Source organism: Cornus florida, unplaced genomic scaffold, assembly GCF_030987335.1.
Source record: "Cornus florida cultivar Cherokee Brave unplaced genomic scaffold, ASM3098733v1 CherokeeBrave_3.0.0_Hap2_Chr10, whole genome shotgun sequence".
NCBI classification, from domain to species: domain Eukaryota; kingdom Viridiplantae; phylum Streptophyta; class Magnoliopsida; order Cornales; family Cornaceae; genus Cornus; species Cornus florida.
Genome location: NW_026775580.1, coordinates 82,114,759 through 82,137,657, shown reverse-complemented (window position 1 = coordinate 82,137,657; position 22,899 = coordinate 82,114,759). Strand labels below are relative to the sequence as shown.

The 22,899-nt window shown below is 38.8% G+C and overlaps 1 protein-coding gene across 1 annotated transcript; it reads left to right on the top strand.

Annotated features, from left to right (window-relative positions):
* Positions 1–17,569: 17,569 nt before the first annotated feature.
* LOC132277987 (glutathione S-transferase T3-like) lies at positions 17,570–18,233 on the top strand. The gene is made up of 2 exons (XM_059779823.1): positions 17,570–18,073; positions 18,159–18,233. Exons 1-2 carry the CDS (start codon positions 17,570–17,572, stop codon positions 18,231–18,233), a joined length of 579 nt encoding a protein of 192 aa, XP_059635806.1.
* Positions 18,234–22,899: the final 4,666 nt, after the last annotated feature.

Below are 22,899 nucleotides of genomic sequence, written 5' to 3'. Positions count from 1 at the left end.
GCTGCAATTGTTGATTTTCTTGTATGAAAAATGATAGGTATTTTAAAGTTGAAATAATTTACCATTAAAGAAGATATTTAGAAACAACGAATGTCTATTGAAATTATAAGCACACAACTTATGATTGCAATCCATTAATGAATGGACTACCATCCAAGACATTTATGGAACATGTTGAAGGAATGGGTCTTAAATGTAGTCAATGATGATTATTTTTTAATTGTGGATTGCTTAAATAGTGCTTATATATATTTGACATTTTGCGCTGATTAAATGTGTTTATGATATTTCCTATTAATTAATGTACATGTACGTATTGCTTTAATAAGTGGTAATAGGAATAGTCTTGGAAAAGACATTATTGTTAGATCATTATTGATACTTCTCATTTATAGACTATGTTGAATAGATTACTAGTGTTGTGGTACATGGAAGGGACTGTGTCATTTAAGGATATATAACCGCGCATGACTCGCATTTGTAATTTATTTACCATAGTATTTATGATGACCAATTTAATGAGTTAATCTGATTTATGGTGCACATTAATGACTATTTTACTAAACCACTACAGAAATTATCATATGTGCCAAGTGGGAGAATGTAAGATTATTTATTTAATTGTGGCCCACATGATTTGGACATGTGACATATTACTTGGTGGGTAAGTAAATAGATATCAATTAATATTATTTATTTTTGGTCAACTTATAATTACCTTTTTGGTAATTACTTATTAGAGAAGTGTTTTATTTTCTTATTCCTTACTTTGATGGAAAGTAGAATTATGTTACTATAAGGAAAACTGGTCATCTCTCTGCCTTTATAAAAGTGCATATACTCCATCAATTATGTACAATTAATGATACAACACGTAAAAGTTTTATGTGTACAAAAGGCCAAGAGAGAGAAACCAGTTTCCACCTTTGCCTGTTGATCAGAGTTGCAGATTAGTTCGTGGTTAAAGGATCTAGAAGTTGGATTTAATCTCAATAAGGTTTGATATCATGAATCGAGGTATTTATATCTAACTATTTATTTATGCATTATAGATATGTGAAAATCATGAAGTTCTAAGATTATGGGATTCATGTTTATTTGTGATGAATGGTTTAACACGAATAATTATAGTTTACAATTTGTTCATAGTCCAGTGCTAGGAATCTGTATCTCCGCAACTGCTTCATCTTGTGCCATATTCGGACATGTTGTTTTCCCTGCCATCTACGGTTGCTCTGTGTCTACTCCCACCAAGCAGAAGGTACCTCCCTTAAGCTTGTATTGTACAAGCTTAGCTTGTTTGTCTTCGGACATCTCCATTACTCGAAAAAATGCTCAATTGATCCGGTCAAGGAAATCTTCAATATGCAGATGTCCATTGAAACTGGGTAGATCAATTTTCATTCGAAAATCACGAGTGTCTGGATCTCTCCGGTTTCTGTCGGGCATTATTTCCTCCCTCGGCTACCTTAACTTTTCCATTCTATGATACAAACTCATTTTATCCATCATAGTTGCCACGAAATCGCTCCTCAATCTCAACTGCATACCCTTGCCCAAGCATAGTGTGATCTCTTTGCCTTCATCAGTCATCACTCTCTCCGGTCATCACAATCTGATTCTGGCAGTCCCTTTCGTACGTCTCACCTTTTTCCACGCTTGTTTCACCACTCAGCTATTCGTACAACTCGTCCCTTCCTTTCAATTCCCAGTTTATTTTTCCAAAAGAGTAGGAGAGAAGTCTGAATAGGCTTTAAATGTGTTTTTATAACTCTTAGCTGTGCTTTGGGCTGCCCTTGAGACCCATTCGTTGAAAGGCATTTCTCTATCCACCCGTGTCCATACTTTTATTTTTATGGGTTATGCTTTTTAGATTGGGCTTGGTCCAATCCCTTTTGGTTAGTAGACCTCTGCACCTTTTGCCCCATTGACAGGTTATCCAACTCAATACGATTATGACTTGGCCCAATCCTTATGGCAATCCTCATGTTCTAAGCTCCCCAAATTCCCCCCTTCGATTAAATGCTTGTCCTGCCCCCACTTGTTGAAAGCCACCCTTTTTAGACCTAAACTTAGTGTTAGGAGTGACAATTCGTGTTGGCGTATGTCTGGACATGGGTATCATGTTAAACACACGAACATGACACAATTATTATTCATGTTAAAAAGAAATTGACACAATCACGACACACTTATTACATGGGGAAAACGATAGAACACGCTTAACCCATTTAATAAATGCGTCTAGACCAAACCCGACATGACAAGATGTGTTTAATTAACATTCCATACTACTAGGGTCATATTTTATATGAACATGGCATCCTTATCCAATATGTTTAGTTAACGGGTGATTTTTAACACGAATATGACACATTTAGCTAAAAGGGCCATTTATACTACAAACACAACACATTTTATTGAACGGGTTTATGTAGTTATAAATGAGTGGCGGGTCAAACCAGTGTTGTTAGGATCGGGATTCTATATAGGATTGATGAGGGGTCGATAGGATCAGAATCGTCGGATCAGATCGAGAACCGTAAGATTGTATAAAACTATTAGAAATGTTATTCAAACTAACTTTCTAAACAACTATTTTCAATACAACTAGAGAATAAGTCTAAATAACCAAATGTGACACTCTAGCAAAATCAATTAACATTAAAAGATACCAAGACACATGACAAACACTATAAATCAATTTCTTGATTTCAACAAAATTTAGGATAGAGAAAAGTACAACTACGTCTCAAAGAAGAAATTAATATAAGCAAAATCTCAACGAAGAAATTAAAGTCTAAACAAGTGGGAAAAGGGAATAGAGAAGTAGATAGAGAAAAGTACAACTAAGTCTGAGCAATTTAATTGAAAAGTTAATTTTTGGTTGGAAAAAAAGGAACAAAACTGAGATAGAAAGAACAACGAGAACAAAAAAAAAAAAAAAAAATGATGTCTCTCTTTAATTTTGTTTTAGAATGGACAAAGAATATGTAGAAAAATATATATATATTTTTTTGTTGTTCTTTGCATTGAAAAAGAAAGAAAAGAGAAATTAAGAAGAATAAAACAAAATAGAGGAAAATTTTGAAGTTTTGAACCGTGCCTTTGAAATTCAAAGTTCGATCGTCTCTCATTTGACGTTCATTTCTTTGGTTTTTGTTTTTAATATTTAATGTAGGTAGGCTAAAGAGTTGGACTTTACATTTAAAAGGATTAAATTTATTAGTCTAAAATTAATTGTAGGCCATATAAATCCTAGGGGTGCCAATTCGTGTTCGCGGGTCATTATCGTGTCGTGTCGACCTAAGGGTATTCTACTAAACAGCTCAACTCAAACATGACCCATTTAATAATCGTGGCAAAAACCCTCAACACTAACCTGACCTATTTATTAAACGGGTTACACGTGTAACCTGTTTAATGACCTATTTATAAAACAAAACATTATATTATTTTAATTATTAATAATACCCAATCAAACAATAAATATTGGAAAATATAAGTTTCAGTCCAACCAAATTACTAAATAATCTCTAGTATGCAAAAGAATAAATTAGAAGACATAAGTTTTACATGAGTTGAATCTCTCAACCCAAATACAATACGATTAACTAAACGGGTTAATCGTGTCAACTCATTTACGACCCAAACCTATTTAAAGTCAACCCAACTCAGCTTAACTCGTGTTGTGTTTGAGTCATGTTGGCTGGTCATGCCAAACTTTACCAAACCTTATAAATTTGGAAGAACCAAAAAACATGATTTAGTAATCGGTATCCTATACGATTCTATGATCTTACTTGTGATTCTATAGAGATTCTACTTCCTAATGATTTTGAATGGGATCAGAATCGGTTTGGCAATTTGGGCTCCTAGAATTGTAAGATTTTAAGATCTAGAATTGGGATTTTAACAACTATGGGTCAAACATGAACACGACATTGTGTTAATTCAAGTTGACAAATTTATGATCCAAACAAGGTGCTAACATACCTCACTCGTGCCTGTCACTCATTTTTTGGTGTCTCATGCTCTGCACTTAGCTTGCATATTCACACTCTTTTACTTATTTGATTCATTTTTTTTTTCCTTATTATTATCCAAAGTCGTTTCCACCGACCAGAGCAAAAACTGTCATGTGGCACTAAGGCGTTGTACTTCCTCGCGACTAAACCTTGGTCAACCTAACTTCCATACTTATTCATGCTGTTACTCGTTTTATAGTGTCTCACGCCCTCTACTTGGATTTCAGATTCACTCACTTAGGCAATTTGGTTGATAAGAGGAATAATTCACTTCTAAAGACTCGCAATTTGTAGGTGGCTCACTCTCACTCTTGGAGCTTGTTGGGCTACAAATGAGACCATTCCTCTATTTATAGGCATCTCCTCCCTAATGGACTACTATAATGCATTACATCAATAGTTGAGATTGATCCTTTAAAATTATCTTCTAAAATATCTACAATTCTATATCATTCTGCCCAAAACCCATGTAGATATTGTTGGCTTTGCACACTCTTCTCTCGGTGCTTATGATTTTTCTCAAAACGCATCTACAGTTAGTAGATGTCCAGCGTCCATACATATAAATCTCAACAACTTCTCCCCCGCCCCTCCCCGCGCGATGTGGGACATCCCAATTCTCTACTGCTCTATAATCCTCCAACACACTATATATTACTCTGGAAGACTCTAGATGCAAAATCTCTACACTTGCCATGAAGATGCCCTTCTCAATACCTATGTGCCGCCTGCATGGTGTAGCCTCCCTATATAATTAGGCGAGGTTTGACATATAGCTTCCCTCTTCTACGGAATTTTATTATCATTTCTGTTTTTGTACTTGATACATAAAACAATCAAGAAATATTTTGCCTTCATGTGATTAGTGTTTTTTTATTCGTTGCTATATTTTTGCCTTTAATGATATTTCAAAATTATGCCTCTTAGGATTCCATCATCCTAAAGGATTCCATATTCGTATGGCGCGTGCTGTTTGGATCAAGGGAACAAAGTTTCCATTCGACAATTTTACCATTTAATGACCTATTTACAAAAACAAAACATTATAATATTTTAAATATTAATAATACTCAATTAAACAATAAATACTAGAAAATATAAGTTTCAATCCAACCAAATTACTAAATAATCTTTAGTATATAAAAGAATAAATTAGAAGACACAAGTTTAGATAGTTAATTTGGAACTTAAATAGAATTTTGTTTATGACACATATAATTAAACAAGTATAAACAAGTTACACGAGTTGAACCTTTCAACCTAAACACGACACGATTAACTAAATGGGTTAATCGTGTCGACCCATTTACGACCCAAACCAATTTAAGGTCAACTCAATCCCGCTTAACTCGTGTTGTGTTTGAGTCGTATTAGTGGGTCAAACTTTGCCAAACCTAATAAATTCGAAAGAAGAACAAAATAACACAATTTAGTAATCGGTAACCTATGCGATTCTAAGATCCTACTTGTGAATTGTGATTCTACAGAGATTCTACTTCCCAGCGATTTTGAATGGGATCATAATTGATTTGGCAATTTAGGATCCTAGAATCGTAAGATTTTAAGATCCAGAAATGGGATTTTAACAACTATGAGTCAAACACGAACATGACATTATGTCAGTTCAAGTTGACAAATTTATGATCCAAACAAGGTGCCAACACACCTCACTTGTGCCTGCCACTCATTTTTTGGTGTCTTATGCCCTCCACTCGGCTTGCACATTCACACGCTCTTACTTATTTGATTCATTTTTTTTTTTTTTTTTTGTTATTATTATCCAAAGTTGTCTTCACCCACCAGGGCAAAACCTGTCGTGTGGCAACAAGGCGTTGTACCTCTACACGATTGGACCTTGGTCAACCTAACTTCCACACTTGCTCATGCCAACACACTCCCAATAATGTTCGTCACTTGTTTTGTAGTGTCTCACGCCCTGTACTTGGATTTCATATTCACACGCTTAGGCACTTTGGTTGGTAAGAGGAATAATTCACTTCTAAAGATTCACAACTTGTGGGTGGCTCACTCTCACTCTTCGAGCTTGTTGGGTTACAAATGAGACCATTCCTCTATTTATAGGCATCTCCTCCCTAATAGACGACTGTTAGCCTCTTGACGGTTGTCCAAGGGAAGACATGGGCATTTCAAGGCCATGCCATGTCTTGGGAATAATTTGGATTTGGTTAGACAACTATGAGGATGCTTAGTGGGTTTTCAGCGTGCACAAGATGCTCAGCGTGCACACAGGATGCTTAAAAGGATGCTCGGCGTGTACTGGGGTGCCTAGTGGCATTTTCGTAAATATGGCGAAAAGTGAAACTTAGAGTTTTGACTCGGGATCTTTATGGGAGGTACCTTGAGTCCATAGAAGCTGGTTGGCACAGACGGCACTCGATTTGGATGTCAGGAAGGGTCTGAAAGGCCTTTATGACTCCTCAAGCATGTGTGATGTTTACTCCTGTCAGAGTGCTGATTTTCCTTAAGACTATACTAGGGGGGTCTGTTGAGCACATCAGTTAGGCTATGGCATGGCTTGCTTAGAGGGCTTAGCTAACGTGCATGGGCACGTGTTGCACCACTCCAAGATGGTTGTACAAGAGGGGAGCATCTAAACTAATGATGGGCAAACAAGTGTGCACCCGCGTGCACGGGCGTGCAGCCCGGCGTGTGCGCGGGTGTCCAAGCAGGCGTGTAGTCATGGGCACACGAGGGTTCGAGTATGGCGCACACGGATGGGCACCAGTGTATGCACCGGCGTGCAGCAACGCGCTTATGGGCGTGTATACGGGCGTGCATGGCTTGGCATGAACGTGCGCACCGACGTGTACTCGGATTTGCACTCGGGCGTGCACACGGGTGTGCATGGCATGGCACGCCGTGCACTCAGAGACATGTGGGTGCAGAATGGTGGACTTGGCAAGGGCTAGGTTGCTAAGGTTGGCTCAGATGTTGCTAAAGCATGGACCACACAAGTCATGGCTTGCGGTTACAAGAGATGGCTAAGTGGGCTCAGTTGGTTGGGGGAAGTTACTAGCACTTCCCCACTCATTATGGGAAGTGGGGGTGTGCTAATTAACTTCTCATGCAGGTGGCACAAATCTGAGATGACAACAAGCAAGCGGTTGGAGGTGGTTTATTCCACTATGCAGAGTGCAACTTCTTGTGGGATATGTGGCATGAGCAGAGCATGCCAATTACATAACAGTTAGGCTTGTCAACTGCATTGTAGTGCTGGCATACTTAGAGAATGCCAGCATGACCCTAGGTGGATGGGGGTGTCATCTATCATCTTAGTGGGCAGTTATGGGCGGTTTTGAGAGTAGCCTATATAATGTTAAGGTGGGCTTTGTAGAGAGAACAGATAGGAGGGTGTGAGCCTTGGTTCCTTGTACGGACTCATGTTCCTTTGTAATATGTTTAATATGAATAAAGGTTGGGGCTTGTCCCTGTAAACTGTGTGTGCCTCGTTTACATTTCTATATTGTGTGTATTGTGTTGTGTGTTGGCTGAGACTTGGTGGCCCCAAGTGCCATTACAGAGGCAAAAATTTGTGGTGTGATTTAGCCCTGTAACAATTGGTATCAGAGCCCCGTTCTACGATGGCTGGAGGTAATACTCGTGAGAGAGTTTCCCATTTGGAAGAGTTTGTGGGTTTTCCTACAGAAACAGAGGTACAAGATGGTGCAGAGAGCCTTGTGGTTCGAATTGAAAACTTGGCTTCTGAAGTGGAAATCTTGAAGACTGATCCTTATGGGTTTGGTGACTTCATGTAGGCCACCAAAGAGCAATTGACCCGTATCTCTTAAGATGTTGAGTCGCTGACTGACGTCTTTAAGAAGAACCTGAAAGACCTTGAAGATGAAGTGTCCTTGGTGAAGAGGGCCATTCATGGGAGTTCTAGAGGCGGTGGTGATCCTCTTTCACAGAAGATCAAGGTGCCAGATCCCAAGTCTTTCAGTGCTACCCGAAATGCCAAAGAGTTGGAGAATTTCCTATGGGACATGGAGTAGTACTTCAAGGCTACTCGGATCCCCGATGGCGAGAAGGTGACCATTACAAACATGTATCTGTCTGGTGATGCAAAACTATGGTGGCGCACACAGACAGAGGACGATGCTTCTACGGGTAGGCCTCGGATTGAAGTTTGGGAGACCCTTAAGAAGGAATTGAAGGACCAGTTCTTGCCTCAGAACACTGCATGGATTGCAAGGGAATCTCTGAAGAAATTGAAGCACACAGGCACCGTTCGTGACTATGTGAAGGACTTTAGTTCCTTGATGCTGGACATTGGAAATATGTCAGAGGAGGATAAGCTGTTCAATTTCATGTCTGGATTGCAACCATGGGCTCAAGCAGATTTCTGTAGGCAAGGTGTGAGGGATTTTCCTACTGCCATGACAGCGGCAGATTGTCTTGTAGATTTCAAGATGACTGGGTCTACTACACAAGACAAGAAGAAGTCGAAGGAGGGGAAGAAAGACAAAGGCCAGTCCTTCAGGTTCAAGGACAAGAAGAAGGACAATAATCAAAAGAAGGATAAAGGTGGTGGCTTTGTCAAGGCCAAGGTAGATTATAATAACAAAGGGAGTAGTATTGGGACTAAGCCCAACTACGGTTGTTTCATCTGCAATGGTCCCCACCGTGTTAGAGACTGCCCTAAGAGGGAGAAGCTGAGTGCTATTGTCGTTGATTCAAAAGGAGATTCAGACTCGGAATGTGGTCCAACCCGAGTCAATCCTCTGTAAATGCTGAATGCTTTTATTGAAGAACAGTTTATGGAGTTGAAAGGGCTCATGTTCATTCTGGTAACGCTGAATGGCAAGGAAGTTTTGGCAATGGTGGATACGGGGGCCACTCATAACTTCATTGTGCAGAGGGAAGTAAGTAACTTTAATTTAAAGTTAATTCCACATGCTAATAAGATGAAAGCTGTGAATTCTAAAGCCAAGCCTGTCTTAGGCATGGCCACCACTTCTATAAAAGTTGGTTGTTGGGAGGGCGTAGTTAGTCTCATGGCTGTTCCCATAGATGATTTTGATCTAATTCTTGGAATTGAGTTCCTTACGAAAGCCAGAGTGGTAGTTGTGCCATATTTGGGAAGAGTTTTTATTTGGGACAGGAATTGTTCATGTTTTATTCCATCAGTGGCTCTTTATGGGCACCAAAAGAAGGAAGATCGTAAATATGGCTGCATCGAAATAATCTCTGCATTGCAAGTGAAAACAAGTTTGAAGAGCGGAGACTCTACCTTTCTTGCAGCTATGATAGAGATCAAACCAGACCAATATGTTGAAGTTCTAGATTCTGTTACTGAAATTCTAGAGGAATTTGCAGAAGTGATGCCACCAGAACTACCTAAGTAATTGCCTCCTCGACGTGCTGTTGATCACAAGATAGAGTTGGAGCTGGGTGCTAGGGCTCCTACTCAGGCCCTATACCGGATGGCGCCTTCAGAACTGGCTGAACTGCGTAGACAGTTGGATGAGTTGCTGGAGTCTAGCTATATTCAACCTTCCAAGGCACCGTATGGCGCGCCAGTGTTGTTCCAGAAGAAGCAGGATGGCTCAATGCGGATGTATGTGGACTATAGGGCTCTGAATAAGGTGACTATGAAGAACAAGTACCCAGTGCCCAATGCCGCAGATTTATTTGACAGGTTGTCAAGGGCATCCTACTTTACTAAGCTGGATTTACGTGCAGGCTACTGGCAGGTGCGTATAGCAGAAGGAGATGAACCCAACGCTGCATGTGTAACTCGTTATGGGTCTTATGAATTTCTTGTAATGCCGTTTGGGCTAACTAATGCCCCGGCAACCTTCTGCAACTTAATGAATAATGTGTTTTATGACTACATTGATCGTTTTGTTGTTGTTTATTTGGATGATATTGTAGTTTATAGTGAGTCATTGAAAGATCACTTAAAACACTTGAGATTGGTTTTCTCAAAACTGAAGGAGTTTCAGTTATATGTCAAAAAGGAGAAGTGTGAGTTTTGTCGCCAAGAAGTGATGTTTTTGGGGCATTGGATTAGTAAAGGCCATGTCAGAATGGATGAGAGAAAGATGAAAGCCATCCTTGATTGGTCTGCACCTACCAAAGTGACAGAGTTGAGATATTTTCTAGGGTTGACAAACTACTACAGAAAGTTTATAAAGGGGTATTCCAAGAAGGTCAGTCCTTTAACGGACTTGCTGAAGAAGGACAAACAGTGGGTTTGGTCTGAGGAGTGCCAAAAAGCTTTTGAGATGCTTAAGCAGGCAGTGTCTACAGAACCGGTCTTGAGATTGCCTAACTTTGGTTTGCCATTTGAAGTGCATACTGATGCCTCTGATAGAGCAATTGGTGGGGTCCTAGTCCAAGAAGGACACCCATGTGCCTTTGAAAGCAGGAAGCTTAAGGATGCTGAGCAGAGGTATACAACTCACGAGAAGGAGATGACTGCAGTGATACATTGTCTTGACGCATGGAAGCACTATTTGTTGGGTACCAAGTTTACAGTGGTGACTGATAATGTGGCCAATACCTACTTTAAGACACAGAAAAAGCTTACTCCAAAGCAAGCTCGTTGGCAAGAGTTTCTTGGGGAGTTCAATTTTGTGTGGGTTCACAGACCTAGAAAGCAGAATCAGGTTGCTGATGCCTTGAGTAGGAAAGAAGTGCAGGAGTATGTGGCGTCGTTGACAACGGTGTATACTGATTTCCTTGACAGAATCAAAGAACAATCTCAGTCCGACAATACCTATCAGAAACTTAAGCAACAGGTTGCTGATGGTGAAGTCAGAAAGTACTGGATTGAAGATAATCTACTCTATGCTAGATGAGGTAGATTATATGTTCCTGTTGGAGGTTTGAGACGGGAATTATTGCGGGAGATGCATGATCCTCAGTGGGCTGGACATCCAGGGGTGGATAGAATGCTGGCGTTGATATCCAGATCATACTACTGGCCCAAGATGGAGGATGACATAGAGTTATATGTCAAGACTTGCTTGGTCTGTTAGAAAGACAAGCATGAGAGGAAGAAGGAGGCAGGGCTACTGCAACCCTTGCCTATACCAGAGCGTCTATGGCAGTCAGTTTCAATGGACTTCATTTCTGGTTTTCCTAAGGTGAAAGGTATGAGATCTATTTTTATGGTAGTAGATAGATTCTCTAAGTATGCAATTTTTATTGCTGCACCACATGCATGCCCAGCGGAAGTTGTTGCTGGTTTATTTCATAAGTTTGTGGTGAAATATTTTGGCTTACCTGAGGATATTGTTAGTGATCGTGACACCAGATTTACAGGAAGGTTCTGGACAGTGCTATTTTACTTGATGGGTTCTGAACTGAAGTTCTCCACAGCAAACCATCTTCAGACTGACGGACAGACTGAAAAGATGAACTAGTTATTGGAAGAATATCTGAGGCACTATGTCACTGCAAGTTAGAAAAATTGGCTGGAGTTGTTAGACACTGCACAATTTTCTTATAATTTGCACAGGTCTTCAGCAACAGGAATGAGTCCCTTTGAGTTGGCAACAGGGCAACAACCTCGCACACTACAGGAGGTGGCAGTACAGAGGACTGGTGGAAGATGCCCTGCAGCATACTGATATGCCCGTTCCATACAAGAGATGGTGGATGAGGCACAGGACAACCTTGCCAAGGCTGCGAGAAGGATGAAAAAGTATGCAGATAAAGGGAGAAGGCCATTAGAGTTCCAAGTGGGAGACAAAGTTCTGTTGAAATTGACTCCACAGATTTAGAAGAAGATAAGTAGCAAGACTGTTCACGTAGGGCTGATTCAGAAGTATGATGGTCCATTTGAAGTTGTGAAGAAAGTGGGAAATGTTGCTTACAGATTGCAATTACCTGAGAGGTTGAAGGTCCATCCTACTTTTCATGTGAGTTTCCTCAAGCCTTTTCATGAGGACACTGCAGATACATCAAGACAGCAGGCTAAGAGAGTTCCACCTGTTATTCAGTTGCAGTTTAACAAGGAGGTGGAGAAGATTTTGTCTCACCGGACCTAGGGACAGAGTAAGAAAAATCGCAGAACTGATTACTTGGTGCAGTGGAAAGGATGCAGTGAAGCAGAAGTGAGTTGGGAAAGGGATGTGACATTATGGCAGTTTGAGAAACAGGTAAGGGAGTACTTGGACAAGTTGACGAGGGCGTCGACTTCTTCTGGTGGGGGTGGTTTGTTAGCCCATTGACGGTTGTCCAAGGGAAGACATGGGCATTTCAAGGCCATGCCATGTCTTAGGAATATTTTGGCTTTGGTTAGACAGCCATGAGGATGCTCAGTGGGTTGTCAGCGTGCACAAGATGTTCAGCGTGCACACACGATGCTTAAAAGGATGCTCGGCGTGCACTGGGGGTGCCCAGTGGCATTTTCGTAAATATGGCAAAAAGTGAAACTTAGAGTTTTGACTCGGGATCTTTATGGGAGGTACCTTGAGTCCATAGAAGCTAGTTGGCACAGACGACACTCGATTTGGATGTCGGGAAGGGTCTGAAAGGCCTTTATGACTTCTCAAGCATGGGTGATGTTTACTCCTGTCAGGGTGCTGATTTTCCTTAAGACTAGACGAGGGGGGGTCTGTTGAGTACATCAGTTGGGCTATGGCATGGCTTGCTTAGAGGGCTTAGCCAACGTGCATAGGCACGTGTTAAACCACTCCAAGATGGTTGCACAAGAGGTGAGCATCTAAACTAATGATAGGCAAACAAGTGTGCATCCGCGCGCAGGGGCGTGCAGCTCGGTGTGCGCGCGGGCGTCCAAGCGGGCGTGTAGTCATGGGCACACGAGGGTTCGAGTATGGCACACATGGATGGGCACCAGTGTACGCAACGGCGTGCAGCAGCGCGCTTATGGGCGTGCACACGGGCGTGCATGGCTTGGCATGAACGTGCGCACCGATGTGTACTCGGATTTGCACTCGGGCGTGCACACGGGCGTGCATGGCATGGCACGCCGTGCACTCAGAGACATGTGGGTGCAGAATGGTGGACTTGGCAAGGGCTAGGTTCACAAAGTTGGCTTAGATGTTGCTAAAGCATGGACCACACAAGTCATGGCTTGCGGTTACAAGAGATGGCTAAGTGGGCTAAGTGGGCTCAGTTGGTTGGGGGAAGTTACTAGCACTTCCCCACTCATTATGGGAAGTGGGGGTGTGCTGATTAACTTCCCATGCAGGTGGCACAAATCTGAGATGACAACAAGCAGGCGGTTGGAAGTGGTTTATTCCACTATGCAGAGTGCAACTTCTTGTGGGATATGTGGCATGAGCAGAGCATGCCAATTACATAGCAGTTAGGCTTGTCAACTGTATTGTAGTGCTGACATACTTAGAGGATGCCGGCACGACCCTAGGTGGATGGGGGTGTCATCCATCATCTTAGTGGGCAGTTATAGGCGGTTTTGAGAGTAGCCTATATAATGCTAAGGTAGGCTTTATAGAGGGAACAGATAGGAGGGTGTGAGCCTTAGTTCCTTGTACGAACTCATGTTCCTTTGTAATATGTTTAAAATGAGCAAAGGTTGGGGCTTGTCCCTGTAAACTGTGTGTGCCTTCTTTACGTTTCTATATTATGTGTATTGTGTTGTGTGTTGGCTAAGACTTGGTGGCCCCAAGTGCCATTACAGAGGCAAAAATTTGTGGTGTGATTTAGCCCTGTAACAACGGCTATGATGCATTACATCAACAGTTAAGATTGATCCTTTAAAATTCTCTTCTAAAATATCTACAATTCTATATCATTTTGCCCAAAACCCGTATAGATATTGTCGGCTCTGTACACTCTTCTCTCGATGCTCATGCTTTTTCTCAAAATGCATCTACAGTTAGTGGGTGTCCAGCGTCCACACATATACATCTCAGCAACTTCTCCCCTCACCTCGCCCCGCGCGATGTGGGACATCCCAATTCTCTATTGCTCTAGAATCCTCCAACACACTGTATATTACTTTGGAAGACTCTAGACGCAAAATCTCTACACTTGCCATGAAGACGCCCTTCTCGACACTCACGTGCCGCCTGCATGGCATAGCCTCCCTATATAATTAGGTGAGGTTTGACATATAGCTTCCCTCTTATACGGAATTTTATTATCATTTCTGTTTTTGTACCTGATACATAAAACAATCAAGAAAGATTTTGGCTTCATGTGATTAGAGTGTTTTTCTATTTGTTGCTATATTTTTGCCTTTATTAATGTTTTAAAATTATGCCTCCTTAGGATTCCATCATCCTGGAGGATTCCATCTTCGTATGGCGCGTGCTGTTTGGATCTAGGGAGCAAAGTTTCCATTCAACAATTTTACAGTATGTTGTATATCTTTATAATTTTTATTTTCATAAATAATTCAACATTATTCTTTTAACTAATATATTGTTTGATCATGAAACGACAGGAATATTGTAGAGTCCGAGATCTTTTTATTGAATAGAAGCACAACATAATTTTAGAAAATTGTGGGTTGTATAAAAAGGGAAAACACTGACTGGCATGTGGATGGGGTTTCCAAGTTGAGATATATCTCGAGAGAAGACTTCGTCTGGTGGTACCACAGGATTCCTATACGGTGCAGAAAAACGATTTATAATTACATGTTTAAGCAGCAAATTTATGTATTGGAGAGTTGTCTGGAGAGTTTATTAGAACACTTACCAATCGCATGTTTTTGGGGAGCGCCAGCCAACGGGTGGTACCAGTTAAACGTTTCTGGATTTTTTAAGGAAAATCTTGGTGGGACCAAAGAAGCTGGTTGTGGAGAAGTTTTAAGAGATCATCGAGGAACGATTTTGAATTTGTTCCATAAGCCACTCCCTCATGTGACATCCAGAGATGAAGTATTCTTACTTGGAGTGCATCATGGGATACATGAAATTCTCCAATGGAGAAGGGAAGCAAAGCAAATAATATTGGAGATTGACCATAAAAAAAATTATCAAGGTGTATACGGAGCTTTATCGGTAAATATTTAGTATAAAATTCGAGTTTATTCTTTAAATTTAGATTCCAATTTCAAGTTACATTGATACAAAAAATATTGTTATCCAGTAAATTTTTTGATATATATGTAGTAAAAATTTGACGACTATCAAATATTGTTGCACTATCCTCAGAAAACTGTCTACCTAAACGAGTTGCGTATATAGTTTTGCATCTGACAGTGGGACAAAGTTTTCCCATCGGCGAGAGAGGTTATGAAATACAAGTCGTGTGTGATCAATCAAAGATTCCACGATATGAGATCGTCCTGGAAGAAAGAATTGAAGCTAAAGAATCAGACAAAATTGAAGAATCAGACGAATTTGAAGAATTCGATGAAGTTGTAGAATCGGACGAAGTTGAAGAATCATTTGATGATGATGTTGGAATTTGGTACTTAGCTTTATCATTTTCTACTTAAAAACAGGCTACTAGTTAAATTATTATTTTTTAATCATTAATAGTTAAAAATATATTTTAAATTCCTGAAAGGAGAAAGGAATTAGCCTGATCTTGTGTTGTTCACCCGGCATAAAAAATAAGATTAAAAAAATAATAATAATAGGTGAAAATTTAGATATGCTTTATTTCATCAGTATCAAAGTAATCCTTGTAAGTAGATTGTGATTTCTATATATTTCTAGACTTCACATCATGACAATCACACTTATTTCTGGTCCTTATTCTATGTAAGCCTATTTTTACTTCTATTGTTTTCTTTACCTTTATTCTAGTAGGAGAGAGAATAGTTGGTTGAATGTCATCTGGTTCATTATACCAGCAACTCGCAGCCCAATAGCTGATTGTTCTACTCCAGTGTGTTCCCAGACTATATTTGATTTTCCTATTAAGTTTACAACTTATAAAAAGCTACTGGAGTCGTCACAAAATGGGCTTGGGCAGGGGCGCATATAATCTGATATTGTACATGTTGGGTAACCATGTGTAATTTTTAATTATATCAATTTCTTGTTATATATTTGTCACCATATACTTTTAACCAATTTAGCTTAAACCTTCTACGAGTGTTATGGCACTTGCTCACATTTCTATAACTTTTATTATTCATTTTTTCATTCTTGAGAATTTCGTAATTGTTTTGTGAATTGATGATTTAACTTTGTTCTTGTAGGTTTTAGGGGCAACATGGTATTTGCCGTTAGCTGACCAGTATACATCGTGCTGGAAATCATACTGCGAAAATTTCAGACCCTTGAAAACCCTTTCTTAATTATGCGGATTGTGATGCTCTAGACCATGATGACAACAACAACTGGGCAAATAGTACAAACATGTTTAAGAGTTGTGATCCTGACAATGATGATCACTTTCAAGTGTTGAGTATTTTGAAAAATGCAGTGAAAAAAAAGTGATCTCTTGGAGCATCCGCAGCGGGGCTCTTTAAAGTCCAATCCAGCGAGCATTTGCGATGTAAGCCCTCCAGCGGGCTAGCTAAAACACATGGGGCCCAATAGCAATCGCGGGCCGGCTAGAGGTAATCAGCGAGCCAGCCCGCGATCGGGGTAATTTTGTTTTTTTTTTTGTTTTTTATGGCTCCAAAACAGCACCTTTTTGCTGCTTTGTTTTTGTCTTTTTGTGGCATTGTTGTAACAGTGCGCCAAACAGTGCCTTAATAGGTTATAAGGCACTGTTTGGCAGATTTTTTTTTTTTTTTTAAAAAAAAAAAAAACCCAATAATAGGTTATTTAGAGCTCTTTTTTTTGGGAAAAAAATAAAATAAAATTCAATAAATAAAAAATATATTGTTTAGGCATTGTTTGTTCAAAAAAAAAAAAAAAAAAATTTGGGCCAAAAATAAATTCAAAAACCTATTTTTTTTTTTTTTTTTTTTTTGTTTTTTCCCTTAAAAATTGGTTTTTTTTTTTAAAAAATTTTTTTGCTTTAAATTTTAAATGTGTAGGCCAAATAGTGTATTTGGCTGTTAAGGCACTATTTCTACAGTACCAAATAGTGCCTTAGCGGTTATAATTTTAAAAAAAAGTTTAAAAATTCAAATTTTACCTTTTTTCTCTCTTTTTTTTTTTTGTTTTTGTTTTTTGTTTTTTCCCTTAAAATTTGGTTTTTTATTAAATTTTTTTGCTTTAAATTTTAAATGTGTAGGCCAAATAGTGTATTTGGCCGTTAAGGCACTGTTTCTACAGTTCCAAACAGTGCCTTAACGGCTATAATTTTTAAAATAAAGTTAAAAAATTCAAATTTTACCCCCCCCCTTTTTTTTTTCCTTAAAATTTGGTTTTTTATTAAATTTTTTTGCTTTAAATTTTAAATGTGTAGGCCAAATAGTGTATTTGGCCATTAAGGCACTGTTTCTATAGTACCAAATAGTGCCTTAACGGCTATAATTTTTAAAAAAAGTTTAAAAATTCAATTTTTTTAACTTTGTTAAAAAAAAAAAAAATTAAATTAAAATTTTTAAAATCTCTATAAATACCCCAACTCCTACCATCACTTATCACATCTCTATTATCTACCATTCAACTTATTTCTTCTTCTATTTTCTCAATCTTAGCTATTATTCTCAAAGTCATTTCGATTCCATGGATCTTCGACATCCATATTATTACAACATCCAATTCAACCCATCAAACGATGAGTTTTTGCCATTTCCCGAAGAGAATATCAATTATTATGGAGGAGATTCTCAATTTCCTTCTCATCAACCATCCCAACCTTCTTATCAACCATCCCAAACTTCTCATCAATATTGTGGTACTAGTGTTCCACAATCAAGTAACTCAAAACCCCCGTCAAAACAATCGGCTATTCGACATAATAATTGGACCAAGGCTGAAGATGAAGCTTTATGTTGGGCGTGGTTGTCCATTACCTCTGATGTGATTACGGGGGCAGACCAAAGTAAGCAAAAGTTATGGGTGCGAATTCTGAAACAATATAAACAACATATTGGTGTTCCAACTGAGCGAAAGGATGGAGGTTTGATGAATCGTTGCTCGGTGATCCAACAAAAAATCAGCAAATTTTTCGGCTGCATGACTACCATAGAAATGAATCGTCCCAGTGGCTTCAGCAGTGATGATATGGTGAGTTATTTATTGTATAAATATAACTCGTAAATATTTTAAATAGTCGGCTTTTAATTTTTTTTTTTTTATTTTTTTCGTGTAGATGATAGCAGTTAAAGACCTATTTCGTAGCCAAACAGGTGGTGAATTTAAGTTAGAAAGTTGCTGGAGATCTTGAAGCATAACAATAAATGGAATTCACATTGTGCCGAACAAGTAGGAAAAGGAAAAAGGAAAAAAGAAAAAAGAGCCGAAGAAGAGGAGTGGATTTGACTTTGACATTAATGAGTCTGTTGGGCACTCATTACCATCTACTCTGTCAAGTCATGCAGCTATGACAGATGGAGCTTCAACTGAAGAATCACCACACATAGGGGAAAATGATTCACCCGGTGAGCGAATGAATTGCAAACTTTATTCGTTTCGAAATTTAATAATATCACCGCCCGTTTTGAGAGTCGTCTGGAGAAAATGCAGGATGCCCAAGTGGCACGAGAGGTAAGAAAAATGGAGAAAGAGAAGACAAGGCAACTAGATATTAAAGAGAAACAGAGACTTAAAGAGAAGGAGCTCATGTTAACAGATCCAAATTCGGCACCAACAAAAGCGGGGAAAGCTTGGATTATTGCACGACAAAATGAGATATTGGCATCTTTGAATTCACGGTCCGCCCCAAAGTTTCCATAGGATTTTGTAATCCTTGATCTATTTATTTTCTTATTCCAATTTAGGATATTGTATTGTTTCATTTATTTTTAATTGTTTTGTTTAATTTGTTGTTTTCAATCCATAATGGATAATGTATTGTTTCAAGTTCTAATATCAATCGTAGTTTTTTTAATAATTTACAAAAATATTGTTCGATTGAAAAATATTGCCGTTGAGAAAATATAGTCGTTGCAAATATAGCCATTAAAAATATAGCCATTTAAGAAAAGTTAAAAAAAATAAAAAAAAAATTAATTTTAATTTTTTATTATTATTTTTTTTGGAGAGCGAAAATTCGGAGAGCCTGATGGAGTGTATGTTTCTGGAGAGCGAAAACTGCTGACGTGACTCTTGGAATTGTTGATGTGGCTCTTGGAAAAGCTGATGTGGCGTTTTTAGAGAGCCAAAATTCGGAGAGGCCGGTGCAGATGGCGTTAAACTTTCTTGAAGAGTACTTTTCTTGCATAGCCTAAGTTGTGCTTGCTGCAATTTTAAAGTTCTAATAAATATCCTAGTACAAAAGGATTTAGTGCTTTTTTTTTTAATGACTAGCTATCAAAGATTTTGTTCTTTTTTAATAGCAAAATCCTTTTCTATTTTTATTTCCTAAATTCTATAACTCTTCTTGTCTATTATAGACCTATTGCTTATTATAATTTAATTGGCAAATATATATTTGTTAGTAATAAGATCCAAAGTACACTGGGCAATGTTTTAGCTCAAGAACTTTTGAGAGGTATCACTAGGATCTCCTCCCTAAAAGTGGAGTTGAGAGAAGGACATGATTCTATTTCTTGGCCTTTTATGCTTGACCTCTTTTGGTTTATTGAACCTTCCACTTATCTTCAGTCTCTTTTTATTTCATCACTCAATTTCTCCATTTATTTATTTATTTTGTACTTATAAGATTTTAAAATTCTAAAAAGGACATATGATTCTAGGGCCCTCAACTAGGTCTATTTTTGAAAGATCTAAGCATCCACCCTTTTGTTTGTGAGCCACCTCTCTTTTCAGAGGAATGCAAAATTGCATTAAGGTCACCCATGATAATCCACTGAGGACCCAAACGAAATTTCAGCTCTTGAAGGTAATCCCATTGTTTAGCTTTTGTTGCGTCATCGCACGAAGCATACACCTTTGAGAAAAACCAAAAACCAGATGCCACTCTATGGCTAAATCTGCAAGTAATCTGAAACTCATTACTTTCCACCACCTGGAAATCAATTCTGTCTGCAATCATCACCGCCAATCCTCCCGAAAGGCCTCAAGGGGGCACTAAATGTAAATGAAAGGAACCCAAAATATTGCGAATTTGAATCAGCTTTTTTGCACAATTTTTTGTTTCCAACAACACAATAATAGTTGGAGAATGGAGATTCACAAGTCTCCTCAACTGGGATATTGTCAGGGGGTTCCTCGTACCCTGACAATTCCACACCAGAGCTTTCATTGAGCACCGTGGGGCCATTTAGGGTTGGCCTTCTCCACCACAGTACTAGTTTGAACAACAATCTCCTTTTCAAAAAGTAGAGGGTTAGCATCATCCTCCATCTCGGCCTCCGTCCTGCTACATAGTCTGCTCTTCGAGGCCTGAGAATTTGAAACCAAAAATGGATGTTTTCACTTACCATAACCTTCAATCTCACGGGGACAAAATGTCCCAGCTTGACTCCGAGCTTTCCTCTTCCAATAACGCTGAACAGTTGGGTTGTAGACAATATAAGTGTCAAAATTGAGAGAACTATTGACAGTAGGCGAAAGAGATCCAGTTGGGATGAGAAGAGAAGTCGATAGAGATGTGGGCTCGATAACCTCAACAGTGGAGAATAACAAAGGATTACTACTTTAAAAAATAGTACTGGCTCCAATACAACCCAAGTTCTGGTGAGGTAAATGGGTTGGCCCATTTAAGTAAATAACTGGACCATTTTGTGCCAGTATCCCCACCCACGTGAAAATCCATATGTCGCTCCGGTACAGGAGTCGCACTGTCCACTGTCATTGCTGTACAGTTTGAAAAAGAGTGCGACTGGCCATGTGCACTGGCGGATGCGTGTTGACTATCAGGCAATTCGGTTACTTCGGTGTCAGAGAAATTAGAAATTGATGGACAAATTCGAAATTGCCCCTCATCGGCCTCTATAGAATTTCTTTCGTTGTCGGAGGTTTCCGGCGGCTGAGTCTTGTAATGAGATTGCTTCGAACTATGAATTAATCAGCCGGGACGACCATCAATTTGCATCTTAACAAAAACCTATTAGTAGTTGGAAGGAGAAACGTCAATTTTTGCTGAGCACGGAGTTTTTCATAACAAAAACCTACCCAGAGTAAATCACCATTAACATTCAACCGTAGACCCTGGCATAATGGTTCGGAGATCGCAACTGCTACCCGAATTCGTAAGTATTGGCCGCCTTCGTCACCCTTATTTCATATTTCAACTCTATTACAGTGCAGAAAAAAATGAGCAACTCTTGCCCCAATATCCAATATCACATATTCATCTGGAATGTTGGTCAACCGAACCCACATGAAGACTTCGGAAAATAAAGCATCAGTGATTTTCATCCGGGGTTTCCATTCAACAAGAACAATGAGATTTTTTTCAAAGGACCATGGACCATTAAACATAATTCTATCCCGATATTTGTCCAAGGCAAAGACAAATCGGAAAATATTACTAGAAGCCCTAAAAATTTCCAAAGGACAGCGCCATACCTCTTTTAACGCATCACGCAGACCACCAAAAGGCACCGAGCCTTCTTTCAATATTTTCCCATATAAACTGAGACGACAAGCTTTAACACCTTCACGTACATCATCCACAGTAGCTTAAATAATTACTTTTTCTTTTTTAGTGAGAGTAAACCCCTAAAGTTTGGAGGCGAGGGCCTCCATGACCGGGACTATGGAAGACAACACGGAAGAGAAAACCAAGAAAGAGAAGAAATAGAGTGCGAAAACAATTCTATTTTGATGCAAGGTGGGTTTAGCAATAAGACTTCAAAGAAGTAGTGAAACATGTCTGGGAATGTCCTGTTATTGGTTCTCCAATGTCCACCTTACAAGAAAAACTCAAGTCTTGTAAAGGGCAACTTAAACTTTGGAAGGGGAGTCGAGATAACAATTCTGCCTTAAAAATAAGGAAACTGCAAGATCAACTAACACACCCCAACCCAATTTACACTATTTCATAAATTGAACAAATTGGAATGTATCTAACCATCTGCATTAACCTCATTCAACATGACATCATCATACATCAGAGTACCTACTTAACAATTTCAATTTAAAACAAAATATAGGCCTGTTATGCAAATTCTGACAAACTAAAACATTAACGACAAGTTACACCATTAAATTCTACTACAATATTTACATTTTAAACAAAAGACGGTTCATTATTCCTTTCCCCATTCCCACTCGAGATTCTAGACCTGGCAGTAGCAACCCAACCTAATACCTGAAAAAAAATATAAATATGGACGGAATGAGCTTAAAGCCCAGTGAATGCAACACTACTACATCAGAGCAATATAAACAAAAATTATCTGATAACTTCAATTAAACTTCATTAATATATTACAGGCATTAAAATATAGTACTCTCCTTCTAGGCCAGAGTATGAACCTTATTTAAATATAGTACTCTCTTTCTTGGCCAGAGTATGGACCTTATTTAATGTAGTACTCTCTTTCCAGGCCAGAGTATGGACCTTATATAATATATTACTCTCCTTCTAGGCCAGAGTATGGACCTTATATAAAATAATCAAATTATATATATTCATCTTCAATTCACATAAATAGCTTCAATACTTCAATTAAACACATCCAGGTATAAACTTCTAGTGAGTACACTCACCTTGGCTACTTTTCAAATTATTTAGTTGTCCTTCCGTATGGTTGTACCTTCTGTCTCCTTCTCCTTGCCTATACAACATTATAACCAAGTTATATCTATTTTTTAAAGAGAATTAAATCACAATTATCACTTCCGTAATAAATCTCAAATCCTCCGCAATTGTAATCACAATTTATAACCATAAATAATTAGATTAAATTTCACCCAATGGACTGGAGTTAAATTACAGTCGTATTAATTCATGTGAGGCCACAATTGAGACTATAATTAAG

What these genes read in the sequence shown, in the direction of transcription:
- LOC132277987 (XM_059779823.1), top strand. Translation starts at nt 17,570, where the DNA reads ATGGATCTTCGACATCCATATTATTACAACATCCAATTCAACCCATCA. An exon ending in GCTTCAGCAGTGATGATATG is followed by an intron (nt 18,074 to 18,158) that starts GTGAGTTATTTA and finishes TTTTTCGTGTAG; the next exon opens with ATGATAGCAGTTAAAGACCT.